Source organism: Rhinatrema bivittatum, chromosome 3 (genome assembly GCF_901001135.1).
Source record: "Rhinatrema bivittatum chromosome 3, aRhiBiv1.1, whole genome shotgun sequence".
Classification (NCBI taxonomy): Eukaryota; Metazoa; Chordata; class Amphibia; order Gymnophiona; family Rhinatrematidae; genus Rhinatrema; species Rhinatrema bivittatum.
In genome coordinates this window covers 241,837,457-241,859,874 of record NC_042617.1, presented here as the reverse complement: position 1 = coordinate 241,859,874, position 22,418 = coordinate 241,837,457, and the positions used below count along the sequence as shown (strand labels likewise).

The following is a 22,418-nucleotide window of genomic DNA, read 5'->3' as shown; positions in this document are numbered from 1 at the left end:
ACCTAACATTGTGTAACTACAGCAAGGGTTATTTTTTCCTATATTTTTTTATTTATTTAGAAGCTTTTCTATACCAATATTAGTGAGTACATCATGTCGGTTTACATCAAACTGCAGGTAGAAATTACATTAGAAAGGGAAGGGGGATGGGATAAAAGGTAACTAAAAGGAAGGCAAGAGAAAAAAGCTGCAGAGAATATAACATAACATCTTAACATGGTACCATCATAACATCACATATATATATCAAACAGTATACCCGTATTACGTTTTTACAACAATATTTTATTAGATTATTTTAAAAAATTAGACAAACATAATTTATATAACCTATACAATACATCTCAACCATTCATTCACAGACACATACCAAAGAATATCCAAATTGACTAGCATAACATATTACACAAGTTAAAATACAAATACATTTACCAAATATCCCAATATTGCACTAGAAGTTGAAGCTACTCTACTTATGTTTCCCCTATATATTATCCCGATATTTATCACATATTGGAAAACTTAATTACTAGGATAATGCTCCCTTTACTACATTCAGTTATTCATTGAAGATATTAATTTCTCCATATATTATTACTTTCGATATTTTTTCCTCTCTTGATATATCCCATCAAGAGAGGAAATAATATCGGAAGTAATAATATGTAGAGAAATTAATATCTTCAATGAATAATTGAATATAGTAAAGGGAGCATTATCCTATTAAGTTTTCCAATATGTGATAAATATCGGGATAATATATAGGGGAAACATAAGTAGAGTAGCTTCAACTTCTAGTGCAATATTGGGATATTTGGTAAATGTATTTGTATTTTAACTTGTATAATATGTTGTGCTAGTCAATGTGGATATTGTTTGGTATGTGTGTGAATGAATGGTTGAGATGTATAGGTTATATAAACTGTCTAATTTTTTAAAATAATCTAATAATAAAATATTGTTGTAAAAACGTAATACGGGTAAACTGTTTGATATATGTGATGTAACGATAATACCTGTTTAATTTACCCTCACATGTATGTGCATATTTGACCATCGTAACATGACATGAGCGTTAGTAGTTTAGAGGCAAAAACTGAGAGGGGTGAGATATGGAGTAGGATCCTAATCTGGGTATGCCTGTTTGAAGAGCCAGGTCTTAAATTTTTTCTTGAATTTGATGGTGCCGGGCTCGAGGCGGAGGTTAGCAGGTAGAGTGTTCCAGTGGGTGGGTCCTGCGATGGACAGGGCTCAATTCCTTGTGGATGAGAGGTGTGCCTTTGAGGGAAGGGATATGGAGAGGGCCATTGCAGCTAGTTCGAGTGGGACGGCTGGATTGTATGAAGTGGAATGGCTTATCAAGCCAATTAGAGTTGTGTAGGTGGATGGATTTATGAATAATGGTAAGTGTTTTGTAGAGGATGCGTGAGGGAATGGGAAACCAATGAAGGTCTTTGAGGATGAGGGTGATGTGGTAGGTTTTACGGGCATATGAGATGGTTCTAGCTACAGCATTCTGCAGCATTTGGAGCAGTTTTTGTGTCACCTTGCACTTAACCAATTAAATTTCATCTGCCATTTGGAAGCTCAATTTCTCAGTTTCACAAAATGCTCCTGGCAATTTATCACAATCCACTTGAGATTTAACTACTCTGCATAATTTTGTTATCCGCAGATTTAATCACTTCACTCATCGTACTCCTTTACAGATTATTTATAAATATATTGAAAAGCACTGGTCCAAGTATAGACCCCTGAGACAATCCACTGTTTACCTTTTTCTAGTGTGAAAACAGACCATTTAATTCTATTCTATTTCCTGTCTTTTTACCAGTTTGCAGTCCACTAAAGGAAATGGCCTCCTATTCCATGCCATTTTAGTTTTCTTTGAAGTCCCTCTTGAGGGACTTTGATGAATGCCTTCTGAAAATCCAAATACACCACATCTACCAGTTCACCTTTGCCACATTTATTTACCCCTTCATAAAAATGTAGATTTGTGGGGCAAGACTTCCCTTGGGTAAATCCATGCTAGCTGTGTCCCATTAAAAAAAAGTCATCTAAATGTTTTGTGATTTTATTCTTTATAACAGTTTCCACAGTTTTTCCCATCACTGAAGACAGGCTCACCAGTCTATTATTTCCCGGATCACCCCTGGAGCCCTTTTTAAATATCTGAGTTACATTGCCCACAATCAATTAAGCCTGATACTTCACTTGGAATGCTTGTTACGGCGGTTACTACCCCAAACCAAATAAGCCTGATACTTCACTTTTGATGCACATCCAGCATAATAGCTCTCTGCTTCAATGGCAGGGAGAATGAAGAAAAGATGATTTATATTCAGCATCAACCAACAAGGAATGAATTACATAGTCTGGGTAAACAAATAAGCATGGGTGTAGCTTGCTTGTTACGGTGGTTACTACCCTGAATCAATTAAACATGATACTTCACTTGGAATACATATCCAGCGCAGATCACTGCTTCAACGACAGGGGGGAAGGAAGTAAAGAGGATTTATATTCAGACAACCAACAAGGACTGAATTGCACAGGCAGGGTAAACAAACGGGAGTAGCTTGCTTATTACGGCGGTTACTACCCCAAACCAGTTAGCTAGATACTTCACTTAGATGCAGCTCCAGCACTGCTGTCTGCATCTGTGGTGGGGGTGGAAGGTTATTGGAACCAAAAAGTTACCAATAAGGGCCCTGACCTCAGCGGTCAGAGTACCAGATAAGTATGAAAACAAAATAGGTGTGAAACCTTGCTGGGCAGACTGGATGGGCCGTTTGGTCGTCTTCTGCCGTCACTTCGATGTTTCTATGCTTCAGGTACAATGGATGATTTTAATGATAGGTTACTCATTAATTGAAATGTCTGAAATTTCTTTTTTTTTTTTTTTTTTAGTTGTTTCAAAACCCTGGGGTGTATACCTTCCGGGTCCAGGTGATTTACTCTTCAGTTTGTCAATCTGGCCTACCACATCTTCCAGGTTCACCGTGATTTGGTTCATTTCATCTGAATCATCACCCTTGAAGACAGTCTCCAGAATGGGTATCTTCCCAACAGCTTCTTCAGTAAAATGAAGCAAAGAATTTGTCTTTCTGCGATGCCTTATCATACCTAAGTGTCCCTTTAACCTCTCGATCATCTAACGATCCAACTGACTCCCTTGCAGGCTTTCTGCTTTGAATATATTTTAAAAGGTTTTTTTTAGTTTTTGCCTCTACAGCCAGCTTCTTTTCAAATTCTCTTTTAAGCCTGTCTTATCAGTGTCATACATTTAACTTGCCAATGCTTATGCTATATCCTATTTTCTTCTGATGGATCCTTCTTCCAGTTTTTGAGTGAAGATCTTTTGGCTAAAATAGCCTCTTTCACCTCACTTTTTAGCCATGCCGGTAATCGTTTGATTTTCCTTCCACCTTTCTTAATGGGTGAAATACATCTGGACTGTGTTTTAAGATAGTATTTTTTAACAATGTCCACATCTGTTGCACACTCTTAACCTAGCTATTGCTCGGTAGAAACACTTAGTGGGGATTACAATTATGTGCTCACATGGGAGCCATGGCGCATAACCCCATGACCAAATGACATCACCTTGATGACTAGCCTAAGGGATAGAGAGGGTTGCAAAAGCAGTAAAGTACTCTGACTAGTTGTCAATGAAGTTACATTGTGCTGATCCCAGCCATACTTCAGCAGAGCTTTACGGAATGGAGAAGTAGCCTAATGGTTATAGCAGCAGGCTACAAATCTGTGAAGCCAGGGTTCAAATCCCATTGCCACGCCTTGTGAACATTGGGAAGTCACTTCATCCTCCATTGTCTCTGGTGCAAACGTAGGGCCCTATTCATTAAACATTTTTTCCATAGATATAGAATGGGAGAAATCCTTTTTAGTTAATAACCCCTTAAGATTGTACGAACTCTGAAAACAGGGAAATACCTACAGTACCTGAATGTAATCTGCTTTGAAGTGGCTGATGAGTCATGAAAAGCAGAATATACATTTAAAAAAAAAATGTTAAAAAAAAAAAGCTCCCAATCTCCAATAATATAGCTTTTCTCGATGGGAGTAAACGTTTTTGAAAAGAAGAAACATAATTTTCCCCTTGTCGTTAGGTTGAGACAGCACTACCTCAACCCCCAAAGATGAGGCGTCCATCTCTCCATAAAGAAAAGTTCTGAGGATTGGTATGTTGTAGTCAGGATGCTGTCAGGAAGGATGATTTGATTGTTCAAAAGTTTTAATTGCTGGTTCAGACTAATTCCGGGTGTCTATCCCCTTCTTTGTAAGGGCTGTGAGAGGCGCAGCCAGAGATAAATAATGGGGAATTAATTGGTGGAAGTACTTTGCGATCTCCAGGCATTGCTTGAGGGCCTTGAGGTCTACTGGTCTGGGCCAATCCCGAATGGCAGTGATCTTTTCAAGGTCCATCATGAGATGGACCAAAGAAGCATTTCTCCAGTTTAATATACAAGTGGTTTTCTTTCAATCATTGCTCAATGGCCTTGACTTTCTCCCTATGTTGAACAAGGGACTGCGAGTATACCAGGAATTTGTTGAGTTGTACAATAACATATGATTGCAATAGGTTCTGAAAGCTCTCGTTCACTATGTTTTGGAACACTGGAGCTTTTTAGAGTCCAAAGGGCATAACCAAATACTCATATTGGCCATCTCATGTGCTGAAGTAGTCTTCCATTCATCTCACTCTCAGATCCTGAGCAGATCTTATGCCCCAATAAGTTCTAACTTGATGAAGATGGTTGCACCCTGGAGTCTGTCAATTCTGAAATGAGGGAGCAGGTACAGATTCCTTCTAGTAATGGCGTTGAGGCCCCAGTAATCAATGCAAGGTCATATGGACCAGTCTGTCTCTTCCCCCCAAAAAATCCAGCACCTTCTGGGGATGTGGAGAGTCGAATAAATCCACATTTAGTGTTTTGTTTTATATACTGTGACATCACCTGTGTTTCAGGTACAGAGAATGGGTAGATTCTGCCACAGGGAGGTATCTTCCCAGAAAAAAGTAAACGGGACAGACATATATTCTGTGTGGGGTAGGGTCTTTACATGCTTCTTACTGAAGACATCCAGATATGTGACATTGGACCATGGGAGGCCGGGTGGTATGGGAAGCGCTGCTAGTGCGAGGGTCAATGGTGGTAGCTCGGGTTGTAAACACCTCTGGAAGCACTGGGGCCCCCAATCAGTGATTTTGGATGATGTTCAATCAACTCTGGTATTGCGTTTCTTGGTGCTTGTTAGCCTTAAGATGATGGGGGAGCCATCTTTTCCAAATAAAGAACAGTCGTTTCTGCCATTGTTTCAGACATTTGGTGGAAATCAGGATGGGTAATGTTTGAAGTAAAGAAAACGTGGCATTATGTTCATTTTTACAGTTGCCAACCTCCTGAACCAGGAGAGCCCCAGACTTTCCAAAAATTTAACATCTTTGAAAACTATTTTAACCAAAGGGTCATAATTAAGTGTAAACAGTTCATCCACATTTCACCCTAAAAAAAACCCTAAATATTTGAGATGTTCAGGAGCCCATTTGAAAGGAAAAGCCCTACATAGAGCTGGTAGCTCCATCATCATATATGATAGAGCTGTCCAGTTATTTCAATTTTTTTGTGGGAAATCTGTCTTTGTGGAACAACTGACAGGGCTTCATATCCTTCCATGTGCAAAATCTGTGTTGAATTTTTCCCCCTCAGTCGGAGCGGATACTGTGCAGTTATTGATGCATCAGATCTGTATAGCAGCAAGAGGCGAAATAGCTTCAAAATGAAAATCATCTGTCTGTCAGATATAGATAGCTGTAATTTTACTTAAAAGGGATATTCTATCTGTTTGCATACTTTGTCTAAATTTGAGAAGATTTGGGCCCCTTATGTTTGTTGGAAGTCCTCTCTCTGAAGGGTTAATGGGAGGATGCTGAGGGTGATGTCAATTTTTGAGTTGGATTTGGGATTGCCTGTTTGGATTTCTTATCTTTTTTTCTCACCAACTTGACTTAGTTCAGATTAACTATTTAGTTTTTGAGTCTGTTCCTGTATGTGCAGTTGAGCGGTTTTTACCCTGATGGTGCTCTTTCTGTATGATCAAATAGATTTTGGTGTGGGTGGGCTGGAGGGTGGAATTTGGGAACTATTCTTCTTATTTTATAAAGGATAATGTCTTTACTGTTTTATTTTTGCTGTTCCTTTCCATAAAATTATAAATTGAAAAAAAACAAACCCTTTGACAGGTCTTGGTGTCTCCATCATACCTGGGAGGAGGTGCCAGATGAGGCATGGGGCCTGGCATACACACTGGTACAGGAGGTAATGGTGGCAGTGATACTGGTAGTGGAATCTGATTCTGTAGGGCAGTGTTTCCCAACCCTGTCCTGGGGACTCCCCAGCCAGTTGGGTTTTCAGGATATCCACAACTATTATGCATGAGAGAAAATTTGCATGTATGGAGGCTGACTGGCTGGGGGGTCCCCAGGACAGGGTTGGCAACCACTGCTGTAGAGTGTCCTTGTGAATGGTTAGGCCTTGGAGCAACCCCGCTATCTGTGTCAGCTGTTCTTGCTGTTGCTGTACCCTATGTGCCAAACTTTATATGGCCTCTGGCAAAGATGTATCCACTGAACTCATGGACTCAGCAATCTGTCACGGAGTGTGAGTCCTTTGGGCTGTGGCATAGTTGATACTGCCCAGAACACAGGTGTGGTTGGGCCCACACTGATAGTAGGCAGACATGCTCTAGACTAGGACCAAGATGAAGGCTTCGCCTATACCAACCTCTTCCCCCTCAGGTTGAGCTCTTGGGTTCTGAAGCTAGCAGGACTTAAGCAAATGTCCACAGCCAGGGAGCAGTGCAAGTGATAGGGCAGGCAGCAGTCAGATGGTATCGGAAAGCAGGCGAGGGTTGAGGCAATCAGCAAACAGGCAGAGTCAATTAAACAGGTCAGGGCGGGTGGCAATCAGGCAGAGTCTGTGGTCAGGCAACAGGAGGTCAGGCCAAGGGATTAGAAGATAAGGAAGAACAGGAGCAAAGACTGGAACATGGCAAGACTGAATTCGAGGCAACTAGCACTGCAGGAGTGTAGGATGACCTGTTGATGAGGTGTCAAGGCCTGGACTGCTGTTTAAATATCAACTCTCCGTGAGGTCATCAGAGAGCGTCTTATGGGTTATTCCTCACAGTGGTCCTTTAGCCTTTGCAGAGCACACACGCACGTGCCTATGGAGAGACATGTCTGTGGAGGATGCCGATGTCAGCAGTGTGGTTTGACGAGGCTTGGGTATTCCCTGAGGTAAGGGCACACTCTTTCTCTGACTGCTCTCAGATTGTCCTGCCTGAGACCCCATATTTTCAGCTATTATGCTGCAAACATTTGGAAAAAAGTATCTTAAGTTCAGGGAAAAAAAGCTAAGGCATGTCTTTTCAGCCAGGCTTTCCCCCTAAGATCCACATCTTCGGCCCAACTTCCTAAACTCCCGGCGAGGGACTGTGTTAAAGAAAACATGGATACATCTGGGTCTTCAAGGTACTCTGAAATGGGTTTTCCTATGTTAGATCCCAAAGCTATGGTAATTACATGTTCTGATTCAATTGTAATCTGTTCTGTGCCTCTGTTCATTTAAATGTATTGTAATCCACCTTGAGACCAACTTTGGGAAAAAGCGGAATATCTATCATATGTTCATGAATAATAAATATATCAGTATTGTGGAAAATCCCCGCCACTCTAATAAATTCTCATTGGCGACGCAAGCCTTACATGACCTTCATAATAGGCATCATTGTGCGGCAACAAGTACCTTATTTTTCACTCTGTCTTATTTTTAATCATCGGTCAGTCCTTATTTGTTTTTTTCATATATTTTTTTGTGCTTGAGAAGTAAAGTGCTCCGTGTATTTAAAACTGTTTCAAACATTTAACTTTTCCCAAATTATCCAAAGTACATGATACTATTACTTAGCTTGTGAATCCGATTTTTTAAAATATTGTAGCCCAAGGTTCTTCACATCCGATGGTCTATAGCAATGTGTCCAATCTTCACATTGCTATACTGTGTCCGTGCCAGACACTGTACAATGTTTCGGACGTTGTCGTCCTTCCTCAAGGGCGATATTCTGCGCCATAAACATATTGCAACATGAATAGCCATATTTGAAAATGTAACAAAGTCCCAACCGTGTAACACTACTCACTCAGTTTTCCACCATCATGGCTTTCAGCACGTTTTTTAACCTTCTCTTCCGGTTTTGTATTTCCCGCCTCCATTTTTAAACCCCCTGACTCATGTGACGTATATACGTCACTTCTGGTGTTATAATGAGTACCACTCAATCATACTATTCAAGCCCGATGGACTAACAGTATGCATCCAGAAGATCCATTGTTGCTCCTTGAGATTTAACAAAAAATTAGGATCGCCACCTCGCTCATGCATTGTAACTACCTCTAACACTCGCCATTGTAACTGTTGAAAAGTATGTTGTTTTTCTTGGCAATGAGCCGCCATTGGAGCCATAGTTTTTCCTGTGGCTATACAACTGCGATGTTCAATTAATCTCACTCGTATTTGCCGTTTTGTGCGTCCTATATAATACAAATTACAGGGGCAAACAATGATATATATCACTCTAGATGTATCGCAAGAGGAATATTGCCGTGCTTTATGCACTTTTCCATGCTTGTCAATCCAAAATTCGCCCTCTATGACTTGACTACACAGAGAGCAATGCTTACATGGCCAATGACCAATGTTGTCATTCATACTGCTCAGGCTTTTTAGAGACATAAAGGAGTGTGTCACTAGGTCCCCCACATTTTTTCCCCTACTGTATGCTAAAATAGGAGATTCCTTAAAAATATCATGAATTTTTAAAACTGGCCAATGTTGGTGTATCAGCGACGAAATTTTTCGTGCTAGATTAGAGTATGGTATGGTACACACTATACGTGACTCGTCACATTCTGTAGGTTTATCAAGGAGCAACCATTGGCGCTCAGCATTATACGCTCTCTTATAAGCCTTTTTTATGTATTTCACCGGATAACCACGTTCGAGCAGCCGTACCTTAAGAAATTCTGCCTGGTGGACAAATTCAGCTCGCGTACTGCAAATTCTCCGTATCCGGAGAAACTGACCTATCGGTAAGTTATTGCGTAGTTGTTGAGGATGAAAACTGGTATAGTGTAAGAGTGTGTTCCTCTCACACTCTTTGCGAAATAGCGTGGTAATAAAACGCCCATTGACCAATTTGATAGCAATATCCAAGAAATTGATCTCCGTTTGATGGTAAGTGCTGGTAAACTGTACGTGCTCATCTAGTGTATTTATCCATTGTAAAAACTGCTGTAATTCTTGTGCATCCGCATGCCAAATAAAAAATGCATCGTCTATATAACGCGTCCAATCGGACACTTGGCTAAACTGTGTTTTTGGATACAATTTTTCTTCTTCAAATTGTCGTACGTACAAGTTGGCCAAACTAGGGGCCATTGTTGCCCCCATGGCGGTCCCGCTAATTTGCTTGTACCAAATATTCAAAAATGTAAAAACGTTTTCGCACAATGCTAGTCTAGCAATAGACATTAAGAAAGATGTCGGAATCCTATGTGGACGTTCCCTATTGTCCAAATATTTTTCTAAAATTACTAGAGTATCCTCTTGGGGTATTGATGTATACAGGGATTTTATACCCATAGTGACTAATATCACTGGTTCTTCTACATGTATATTCTGTAGTTTGGACAACATATGCTTGGTGTCTTTGCAATATGATGATGCATCTACTACCATAGGATGTATGATCACATCAATTAAAGTAGAAAGTGGTCCTCCGGGACGCCCCATTATCACAACAATAGGTTCCCTTTTAGAACCACTTTCTACTTTAATTGATGTGATCATACATCCTATGGTAGTAGATGCATCATCATATTGCAAAGACACCAAGCATATGTTGTCCAAACTACAGAATATACATGTAGAAGAACCAGTGATATTAGTCACTATGGGTATAAAATCCCTGTATACATCAATACCCCAAGAGGATACTCTAGTAATTTTAGAAAAATATTTGGACAATAGGGAACGTCCACATAGGATTCCGACATCTTTCTTAATGTCTATTGCTAGACTAGCATTGTGCGAAAACGTTTTTACATTTTTGAATATTTGGTACAAGCAAATTAGCGGGACCGCCATGGGGGCAACAATGGCCCCTAGTTTGGCCAACTTGTACGTACGACAATTTGAAGAAGAAAAATTGTATCCAAAAACACAGTTTAGCCAAGTGTCCGATTGGACGCGTTATATAGACGATGCATTTTTTATTTGGCATGCGGATGCACAAGAATTACAGCAGTTTTTACAATGGATAAATACACTAGATGAGCACGTACAGTTTACCAGCACTTACCATCAAACGGAGATCAATTTCTTGGATATTGCTATCAAATTGGTCAATGGGCGTTTTATTACCACGCTATTTCGCAAAGAGTGAGAGGAACACACTCTTACACTATACCAGTTTTCATCCTCAACAACTACGCAATAACTTACCGATAGGTCAGTTTCTCCGGATACGGAGAATTTGCAGTACGCGAGCTGAATTTGTCCACCAGGCAGAATTTCTTAAGGTACGGCTGCTCGAACATGGTTATCCGGTGAAATACATAAAAAAGGCTTATAAGAGAGCGTATAATGCTGAGCGCCAATGGTTGCTCCTTGATAAACCTACAGAATGTGACGAGTCACGTATAGTGTGTACCATACCATACTCTAATCTAGCACGAAAAATTTCGTCGCTGATACACCAACATTGGCCAGTTTTAAAAATTCATGATATTTTTAAGGAATCTCCTATTTTAGCATACAGTAGGGGACAAAATGTGGGGGACCTAGTGACACACTCCTTTATGTCTCTAAAAAGCCTGAGCAGTATGAATGACAACATTGGTCATTGGCCATGTAAGCATTGCTCTCTGTGTAGTCAAGTCATAGAGGGCGAATTTTGGATTGACAAGCATGGAAAAGTGCATAAAGCACGGCAATATTCCTCTTGCGATACATCTAGAGTGATATATATCATTGTTTGCCCCTGTAATTTGTATTATATAGGACGCACAAAACGGCAAATACGAGTGAGATTAATTGAACATCGCAGTTGTATAGCCACAGGAAAAACTATGGCTCCAATGGCGGCTCATTGCCAAGAAAAACAACATACTTTTCAACAGTTACAATGGCGAGTGTTAGAGGTAGTTACAATGCATGAGCGAGGTGGCGATCCTAATTTTTTGTTAAATCTCAAGGAGCAACAATGGATCTTCTGGATGCATACTGTTAGTCCATCGGGCTTGAATAGTATGATTGAGTGGTACTCATTATAACACCAGAAGTGACGTATATACGTCACATGAGTCAGGGGGTTTAAAAATGGAGGCGGGAAATACAAAACCGGAAGAGAAGGTTAAAAAACGTGCTGAAAGCCATGATGGTGGAAAACTGAGTGAGTAGTGTTACACGGTTGGGACTTTGTTACATTTTCAAATATGGCTATTCATGTTGCAATATGTTTATGGCGCAGAATATCGCCCTTGAGGAAGGACGACAACGTCCGAAACATTGTACAGTGTCTGGCACGGACACAGTATAGCAATGTGAAGATTGGACACATTGCTATAGACCATCGGATGTGAAGAACCTTGGGCTACAATATTTTAAAAAATCGGATTCACAAGCTAAGTAATAGTATCATGTACTTTGGATAATTTGGGAAAAGTTAAATGTTTGAAACAGTTTTAAATACACGGAGCACTTTACTTCTCAAGCACAAAAAAATATATGAAAAAAACAAATAAGGACTGACCGATGATTAAAAATAAGACAGAGTGAAAAATAAGGTACTTGTTGCCGCACAATGATGCCTATTATGAAGGTCATGTAAGGCTTGCGTCGCCAATGAGAATTTATTAGAGTGGCGGGGATTTTCCACAATACTGATATATTTATTATTCATGAACATATGATAGATATTCCGCTTTTTCCCAAAGTTGGTCTCAAGGTGGATTACAATACATTTAAATGAACAGAGGCACAGAACAGATTACAATTGAATCAGAACATGTAATTACCATAGCTTTGGGATCTAACATAGGAAAACCCATTTCAGAGTACCTTGAAGACCCAGATGTATCCATGTTTTCTTTAACACAGTCCCTCGCCGGGAGTTTAGGAAGTTGGGCCGAAGATGTGGATCTTAGGGGGAAAGCCTGGCTGAAAAGACATGCCTTAGCTTTTTTTCCCTGAACTTAAGATACTTTTTTCCAAATGTTTGCAGCATAATAGCTGAAAATATGGGGTCTCAGGCAGGACAATCTGAGAGCAGTCAGAGAAAGAGTGTGCCCTTACCTCAGGGAATACCCAAGCCTCGTCAAACCACACTGCTGACATCGGCATCCTCCACAGACATGTCTCTCCATAGGCACGTGCGTGTGTGCTCTGCAAAGGCTAAAGGACCACTGTGAGGAATAACCCATAAGACGCTCTCTGATGACCTCACGGAGAGTTGATATTTAAACAGCAGTCCAGGCCTTGACACCTCATCAACAGGTCATCCTACACTCCTGCAGTGCTAGTTGCCTCGAATTCAGTCTTGCCATGTTCCAGTCTTTGCTCCTGTTCTTCCTTATCTTCTAATCCCTTGGCCTGACCTCCTGTTGCCTGACCACAGACTCTGCCTGATTGCCACCCGCCCTGACCTGTTTAATTGACTCTGCCTGTTTGCTGATTGCCTCAACCCTCGCCTGCTTTCCGATACCATCTGACTGCTGCCTGCCCTATCACTTGCACTGCTCCCTGGCTGTGGACATTTGCTTAAGTCCTGCTAGCTTCAGAACCCAAGAGCTCAACCTGAGGGGGAAGAGGTTGGTATAGGCGAAGCCTTCATCTTGGTCCTAGTCTAGAGCATGTCTGCCTACTATCAGTGTGGGCCCAACCACACCTGTGTTCTGGGCAGTATCAACTATGCCACAGCCCAAAGGACTCACACTCCGTGACAGATTGCTGAGTCCATGAGTTCAGTGGATACATCTTTGCCAGAGGCCATATAAAGTTTGGCACATAGGGTACAGATGATTTGTAACAGGTTTTCTGTTTCATATTTTAAGTTCTTTTAGAACTGTGATATGGATACCTGGTTTGTCAGTTTGATCTATTACATCCTCCATTATCACAGATTTGTTTGTTTCGCAGGCTCTCCACTGTTAAATAATGTTTCAGGTGTTGGGTATATTCCCAAGATTCTCTTCATTAAAGATTGAGATGAAAAATTAATTCAGTTTTTCTGCTATATCCTTGTTCTTCCCTCTGGCATCTAGCAGTCCTACTAACACCCTCATAGGCTGTTTGATTCAAATAAACTAAAAACTTTTTCAATTCTTTGATTCCCTGGCAAGTTTCTAGTAGGATTTGTTTGTGTGTATGGTGTGAGTGGGTGTGGGTGTGGGATGGGTTTGAAGTTATAAGTGTGTATGGGGTGGTGCAGAAAGTATACTTTGTCTTTATTTTATTTTATTTATTTTATTAACGTCTGGAGCAGGCGTTAATAGCTGAGCGCAGGTAAAAAGTACAGAAAAGCAGAAAAAACTGCTTTTATGTACTTCTTTTCTTAAGTAAAAAAAAAACAAACTCTGCAGACCACAGAGTTATGAAGATCGATGCCGGTAAACTCGGCGTCGGTTTTCATAACCGGTCGTCTGCCAGTAATGATAAACTCCGCGCCCGTTTTCATTACTAGCAGACGGCTGGTTATGAAAACCGACGCCGAGTTTACTGGTGTTGGTCTTCATAACCGACAGCCGTGGCGGGGTCTTGTTAGCAAGGAGGTACTAGGGTCATGCGCATGTTAGGAAAGCAGGCACTAACTTTTCAGCGCCCGCTTTCCGCGCTTTATATTGCATTGGCCCCTTATTAAATATATTCATATTTTCTTCTTGCATTTCCAATTTGGTGAATATTCATCCCTTATTTGTTGAGTTTTGTGCCTATGGGTAGACTGACATATTTAGTATTTCTTTCTAATATAATCATATGTTGGAAAGCATAAAAAGAATTCTAGCTAAAATTTCCTCCTGAGATACTGGAGATGTTAGCAACGATGAGCAGCAATATTTAGAATAGGCAAGTGTATCCCAAAATATTTTGCGATTACTTTGACATCACTTCTTTAAGATTTTAATGCATTTTCAAATATATATGTTTGGGTTTTTTTCTAGGATGGCCCCAGAAGTTGCTGCAGTAGAGAGGAAGGGTGGTTATAACCAACTGTGTGATATTTGGGCTGTGGGAATAACTTCCATAGAGCTTGCTGAACTTCAGCCCCCCATGTTTGATTTGCATCCAATGAGGTTGGTATAAAAAATAAAGAAATAAAATCTTAAGCAACAGTCCTGAAAAATACAGAGTAACTGAGATAAGAAGATATGAATGCAACATATAAAGCAGGAGTTCTCAACCAGGGCTGCAGGGCTCCCTAGGGTCTATGATGGGATTTCAGGGAGGGTCTGTGAAATTGAACAAAAAATGACAAAACAAATATACGTTTAATTGTTTAGGTAATTTATATACAGAAAAAATACTGTTGTACATGGGGGTGGGGGGTGTTCCAAGGAATTTTTACAGCAGGGTGGGGAGGCTTTACAGGGTAGGCAAACTTGTCTATGGACTATTTCTAGCGCACTGGACTATTTTGTCTGGCCTGCTCATTTTGGACATGCAGATCAAATTAATACAGTTACTGACCCATTAACCCTGCAGTTCCACAGAGTTCCCTGCTGATGTCATCAGTAAAGACTAATAAAAAGTGGACAGTTCAAGCCTTTACTGATAACGTTGACAGCAACAGCCGCAGACATACATTGTCCCAGTTTCCTTGCTGCTTCTGCTGTCTTCTCTTGCCAGCAAGCACCACTCGAGGCTGCCCTACTGCTGCTGCTTGGAAAAAAAAAAAAAAGCTGCTGGTGCCACCCATTTCCAGCTTTTTCAACTTTCTCCTGGGGCAAGCAGGATGGTAGTTCTCACAGATGGGTGACATCATTGAATGGAGCCCATCACAGAAACATTTTGTCAAAGTTTCTAGAAGCTTTGATTGGCACACTGAGCAGACCCAGCATGCCACTATCCACACGTCCATGCGAGGTCCCCCTTCAGACTCTCTCCGCAGTGCAGTTGTCTCGCAGTCGTTTGGAGCTCTGCTTCATCTGCCTTTTTTGTGCTTTATATTAGCAATTTTTCTCCCGTTCCATCACCTGGTCCCTCTTCGCCTGTTGGTATATTTCCTTGGTAAAACCTTTTTTTTTTCCCCTCCCTTCTTCACAGTCTATTCCTGGCATCCCACTTCTCGGTGGCCACCAGTCATCGACCACAAGCTGGCTATTTTTCTTGGCGTCGTCCAGCTTCTGTCTGTGCCCCCAGTGCCCGCGGACCATGTCCATCACGGATCCACATGAGGTTTGCATCCTCTGCCTGGGGTGTTTCAACTGTGTGATCAGATGACTCCCAAGGGCATCGTGTGCGACTCTATAAAATGTAGAAACTGTTTGGTTCCAAAAAATCTGCTCCATCCACACCCACGTCGGAGTCCTTGATGGTTGGGGGGAGCCTCTTAATATGCTCCACTTCGCCACACTCCCGGCAACATCTTCTAAAGACCAAGGGGATGTGACTGTTCCTCCAATGTCCTGCCGATTTCCAGGACCAGGATTCTCTGCCTTCTCAGCTCCGGGGAAAGCCTGGGCCGAGCACCGTGGGAGATCTCGCAAGCATTGACACCGGTCGCCATCAGTGCATGGCTCTGATTCCGATGCAGTACCAGTGGCTGCCATACCACCACTGAAGCGACCCCGTGGTACGGAGGCCCCATCCTCCGATAAACCCGGGAGTCCCAAGCATTCCCCACAGATATTGGTGCCAGGCACTGTGCCCCCTCGGAGACCCAAGGAGGCACCAGTGACGCATCATCCCCCTCACTCAGTCCTATCCTCACCAGACTTTCAGGAGGAGTTGGACTGCAGGGTGCAGAGTGCAGTGCTTCAAGCTCTGCAAAGCATTGAGCAGCCCCTGGCTCCCATACTGGTGCCAGAGCCTCTGTTGTCTATATTGGTGTTCCTGCACGTCGTCCTCAGTGTCCGAGGAACCCTCAGTTCCCCAGCGACCATCGATGCCCTCAGGAGCAATCCCTATCATTGAGGAGGAACATGAGTCGGGTGCCGCGGTCCTGAAGCCTCAGTTCCCTAAGCCTTTGCCCGGGCCCTCCGACCTCCAGTCCCCCCGTTACCGGCAGGACCGTTGATTCCCTCATTGCCTTTGAGACCCTCGGAGCCCAGGACTAGGGATTTACACAGACCTCGCCCGCCATGATGGCCTCTTCTAGGAAGAAGGTTCTTACGACCCATGGGGGAATGATTCTTCAGCGTCGTCTTCTGAGATCTCTGACGACCCTCTGTCAGAGCCTTCACCACTAGAGGAAAGGTGTCTGTCCCCTCTAGAGAACCTTTCCTTTGCAGATTTTGTCAGGGTCATAGCCGAAGCTGTCCCCTTCCAGCTTCTCATGGAGGAGGATGTGTGACATAAAATGTTGGAGGTCCTCCAATTTGTTAATGCTCCTAAGGAGCTAGTGGCTGTTCCCATTCATGACATCGTTAAGGATCTTCTCCTTTGGATGTGGAAACACCCGATAACCATCTCTCCACTGAATAGGAAGGCATATGCCCACCTACCTAGTTCAGCAGGCATTAGGTTTTGAGATGTGTCATCTCCCTCACCAGTCTGTAGTTGTGGAGTCCACTCTCAAAAGGCAAAGCGCTTCTGCACCTATGCCTCTGCCCCTCCGGGGCGGGAACATAGGGAACTGGATGCTTTGGATAGGAAGGTTTTTCAGGGCTCTATGCTCATTGCCCGTATCACTTTCTACCAGTTGTACATGACCCATTACAAGTGAAACCTGTGGAAACCGGTCCAGGAACTCGCAGAACGCCGACCGTAGCAGCAACAGGGATCGTTCTCTGCGATTGTACAGCAGGGTCTAGAAGCCGGAAAACACGAGGTGAGATCCACCTACGATGTTTTTGAAACAGCAGTCCACATGGCCGCCATGGGCATCAGCACCATAGGGATGGCCTGGCTCCGTGCTTTTGTCCAGAGGTGCAGGAGAAATTGGTGTACCTCCTCTTATGGGTGAAAACCTTTTTGGGGATAAGGTCAGAGATGCGGTAGCTCAGTTGAAGGATCACCATGAACACCTTCAACAACTCTCTGCTAGTGCTTCAGACCCTCCATCTTCTGACAGAAATTCTTCCAGACCAAGCTCCAGCAAGTTCTTTTATTGGCAGTGGAAATATTACCCCTCCCCGCCCCCCACCTCTCGGACTCACATACCCCATGCTAGCTCCAGGGGCCACTTCCATCACCGGTGAGCGCCTGGGTCCCAGCCGGCCCCCCTCCAACAGTCTTTTGACTGGAGGCAAGGAAGCACAGGTCAGCAAGATGTACCCCTGAAGCTAGATTTCCCCCCCCCCCCCCCCCCAGTGGGAGGCAGACCTCTTTACTTCACCCACCACTGGGTGGCCATCACTTCAGACCAATGAGTCCTTACCATAGTTCACTAGGGGTATTGTCTCAATTTCAGAAGGATCCCAGAGGACTCCCCCCTGCTCCCCCCCCCCCCCTCCCATGTCCATTGTGGGGTTCATCTGAGCAGCAGGTTATACTTCGGACAGAGCTATCTGCCCTTCTCACGGCAGGAGCAGTAGAGCCTGTTCCTCATCCTCAGCAGGGCTGAGGGTTCTATTCGAGGTACTTCCTCACACCAAAGAGAACTGGGGGCTTGCTCCCCATTCTCGATCTCAGGGAGTTGAACAAATTTCTCGCAAGAGAAAAGTTCAAAATGATTTCTCTGGGCACTCTGATTCCTCTCCTCAAAAGAGGAGACTGGCTCTGCTCCCTCGATCTCAAGGATGCCTATGCTCACATTGCCGTCTTCCCCAGACAGAGAAAGTATCTATGCTTGTAGTGGGGCAGGGTGCTGCCTTTTGGTTTGGCCTCAGCTCCTTGCATCTTCACCAAGTGCCTGTCAGTGGTGGCAGCTCATCTCATTCACCGTGCGGTGCAGGTCTTCCCCTACCTGGATGACTGGCTGGTCAAAAGTGACTCCCGCACAGGGGAGCGGGATACTTTAGCCCTGACGATGCGGGTGCTGCAATCTTTGGGTCTTGTCATAAAGTACCCGAAAACTCACCTCTGCCCATCTCCCCAGCTAGACTTCATAGGAGCCAAACTGGACACAGTTCAGGTGAAGATGTTCTTGCCCTATCTTCGTTGGTGGCCTTTGTGTGCAACCGTTGGAATGTAACTGCATGCCTTCTACTTCGTTTGCTTGGCCACATGGCAGACTCTATCCATGTTATCCCTTTAGCCCGTCTTTGCATATGCAGCGCACAATGGGCATTGCGGTTGCAATGGCAGCAGGCATCCCAAGACCTTGAGGTCTGTGTCTCCGTCACACAAATTCTGAAGATCTCTCTATCCTGGTAGGAGAATCTCTCCAATTTTATGCAGGGGATTCCCTTCCAGGCTGCCCTGATTCAAGTAGTGCTTACCACCAATACCTCTCCTCACGGCTGGAGAGCCCGTGTGGACAACATCGACACTCAAGGTCACTGGACTGCTCAGGAAGTTCTCTGCCAGATAAACTTCTTGGAGCTTCGGGTGATTTGTTACACCCTGTGGGCATTCCAAGTCCAGTTATCCCACAAGACAACCCTGCTTCAGATGGACAACCAAGTTGCGATGTGATACATCAACAATCAGGGAGGCACAGGGTTGTTCCTTCTCTGTGAGGAGGCGGTACAGATCTGGTCCTGGGCCCTGTTGCAGGGGATGTCACTGCAAGCGGTGTACCTACTGGGACTCTGAATATGCTGGCAGACTGCGTAAGCCGCTCTTTTCAGCCGCACAAGTGGTCCCTGAATCCGGAGGTGGCGGCCTGGATTTTCCACTGGTGGGGAGCTCCGGATGTGGACCTCTTGGCCTCCCTGTACGACTGCAAGGATAGCAGTATTTGCTCCCTGTTGATGGGAAGGCCATCCAGCCTCCAATGCCTTCACCTTTCGTTGGGGGAAGGGTCTCCTGTGCGCATACCCTCCTCTTTCGCTGTTTTAAAGATTCTCCTGAAGCTTCAACACGACAGAGGGACCATGATCCTCGTGGTGCCCTACTGGCCCAGACAGGTCTGATTCCCTCTCCTTCAGGATCTGTCTGTCTGGGATCCCATCAGACTGGGGACTGCGCCTGATCTGATAACTCAGAACCAGGGTACTTGCATTAGCCTTGACGGCTTGGATGTTGAGCCCCTAGTCCTTCAGCCCCTGGACCTCAGAAAACTTCTCTCAGGTGTTGGTGGCTTCTAGAAAGCCTTCTACTCGGAAGTCTTATAGGTTAAAATGGAATAGGTTCTCCACTTGGTGTGCGGAACATGCCTTAGATCCATTCACATGCCCCCTACGAAGGTTCTTGGACTATTTGTGGCACCTTTCTGAGTCTGAGCTTAAAACAACCTTGGTCAGGATTCATCTCAGTGCGGTTAGTGCATACCATCCGGGTGCACACCATTATCGGTGCAGCCTATAGTAGGTCTCTTTATGAGGGGTCTGCTTCAACTAAAGCCCCCTCTTCGGCCTCCTGTTGTGTCCTGGGACCTCAACATTGTTCTGGCGCGGCTCCCTCTGAACCATTGCACTCGTGTGACTTGAGGTTCCTCACCTGGAAGGTTATATTCCTAGTGGCAATCACTTATGCTCGTAGAGTTAGTGAGCTTCAGACCTTGGTGACGTACCCAACATACACAAAGTACTTTTCATGATTGTATGGTCCTGCGTACATACCCCAAGTTCCTGTCTAAGGTTGTGACTGATTTTCTCATCAATTAGTCCATTGTTTTGACCACCTTCTTTCCAAGGCCTCATTCCCATCCAGGGGGAAAAGCTCTTTATACTTTGGATTGTAAGAGGGCTTTGGTCTTCTATTTGGAACGCACAGCAGGTTACAGGCAATCCACTCAGCTCTGTGTCTTTCGATAACATGCTGGGAGTTGCGGTGGGCAAGCAGACTCTAATTGGCTGGCGGGCTGCATCGCCTTCTGCTATGCACAAGCGGGCCTTCAGCTTGGAGGCTGAATCAAAGCTCGTTCTCGGGCTGATACAGTAAAGTCCGCGGTGCACGTGCACAGGCCACTCTCCTGTGCACAGGCCACTCTCCTGTGCGCACGATTCACTATTCAAATTAGGCCCAGCGGTAAAAACAGGCAAAAGGAGGCGCTAGGGACACTAGCGCGTCCTTAGCGCCTCCTTATGGACTGGAGCAGCGGCTGTCAGCGGGTTTGACAGCCGACGTTCAATTTTGCCGGCGTTGGTTCTCGAGCCCGCTGACAGCCACGTGCTTGGAAACCGGACGCCGGCAAAATTGAGTGTCCGGTTTTCGACCTGACAGCTGCGGGCCGACTTCAAAATTTTTTTTTAATTTTTTTTACTTTTGGAAACTTTTGGGACCTCTGACTTAATATCGCCATGATATTAAGTCAGAGGGTGCACAGAAAAGCAGTTTTTTACTGCTTTTCTGTGCACTTTCCCGGTGCCCGAAGAAATTAGCGCCTACCTTTGGGTAGATGCTAATTTCTGAAAGCAAAATGTGCGGCTTGGCTGCACATTTTGTTTTCTGAATCGTGCGGGAATACCTAATAGGGCCATCAACATGCATTTGCATGATGCGGGCGCTATTAGGTTCGGGGGGTTGGACGCACGTTTTCGGCCCCTTACTGAATAAGGGGTAATGCTAGCGTGTCAAAAACGCGCGTCCAATAGAGGGTTAACAGTGCGCTCCATCGGAGCGCACTGTACTGTATCGGCCCGTCTGTGAGGGCCATGGCAACGTCAGTAGCCCACCTGTGGGCGGTTCCAATTGCCGACATTTGCCGCGGAGTGATGTGGAGTTCCCTGCATACATTTTCTGTCCACTACTATTTGGACAAGGATGGTCGATAAAACAGTGCCTTTGGCCAATCTGTTCTATGCAATCTCTTCCAGGTTTAAACCCACCTCTTCCTACCTAAGGCCCCTGATTGGAACCAGGCTGCCCCCCTAATGACCAACAGCACCACAGTTGTTGTGCCCGTGACACCTTGTTCGGTAACTGTTAGTCTTGGTTGTTGCCGGGAGCAGCCTAGAGCTTGGTATTCAGCCATCTGTGAGGACTACCATCCTGCTTGTCCTAGGTGAAAGTACAGTTGCTTACCTATAACAGGTGTTCTCCTAGGACAGCAGGATGTTAGTCCTCAGGAAACCTGCCCACCATCCCGCAGAGTTGGGTTCTCCTCTGTCATGCTGGGGGTTTTTTTCGTTCATATTTTTTTATCTATGTTACGAGACTGAAGGAGGACCTCACAAGGATGCACGGATAGTGGTATGCTGGGCATGCTCAGTGTGCCAGTCAATGCTTCTAGAAACTTTGACAAAAGTTTTCTGTGCTAGGCTCCATCTGATGATGTCACCTATCTGTGAGGACTAACATCCTGCTTTCCTAGGAGAACACCTGTTACAAGTAAGCAACTGCACTTTCTCCTGTTCCTTTCCTTGAAGACCTGATGAAGGGCGAGTACTACAAAGTTGACAAGCCTGATGTGCAAGGAGGTACCTGAAGGGCAGTGGCGGTGACAAACCCAGAAGCCTGGCTGCAATTTTAAACTAGTAATATCTGTGAACAGCTGATTGGGACTGGCACAGGAACAGAGGGGCTTGGGAGGTCAGTAGACTGCACTCAGAGCTGCCATGGGCTGGGACACATGGAAGAGGGCTGTAAGAATATAATATTACTCCTGGGGGGAATTCTGCGCACACAAATTTAAAATTCTGCAAACTTTATATTGGTCAAAATAATACAATTTACATGACAATCTTCAAGTAATTACATTTTAAATTATTACAGAAAAGTTATTATTAAAGTTGCAGAATTTTAAATATTTTGAGCAGAATTTCCCTAGAAATTCACTGTTAAGTGTCCTTTCCACATACACACACCCTCATACAGGCTCCCTCACTCTCTCACGCACACATATCCCCACATACAGGGCCCTCTCTCTTGCATACACACCCACATAATCTCCCTTTTTCTCTCACATATACATCCTCATACAGGCTACCTATGTCTCTCTCTCTCACGCAGCCCTTCACACAGGCTCTGGCTCACATATATACAATCCCTTCACACAGGCTAGCACCCTCACATACACACGACCCCTTTTTCATACACATGAGCTCCCAATCTCTCACACACATACAC

At 44.1% G+C, this 22,418-nt stretch overlaps 1 protein-coding gene across 3 annotated transcripts in view; it reads left to right on the top strand.

The window, feature by feature from the left end:
• The window catches only part of MAP4K3 (mitogen-activated protein kinase kinase kinase kinase 3), a 1,052,401-nt gene that overhangs the window by 421,931 nt on the left and 608,052 nt on the right, over nt 1-22,418 (top strand). For all 3 annotated transcript variants that reach the window (XM_029594354.1, XM_029594353.1, XM_029594355.1), the window contains exon 9: nt 14,306-14,437. In XM_029594354.1, the coding sequence (XP_029450214.1) occupies nt 14,306-14,437 (132 nt within the window). The remainder of the gene's footprint in view (nt 1-14,305; nt 14,438-22,418) is intronic.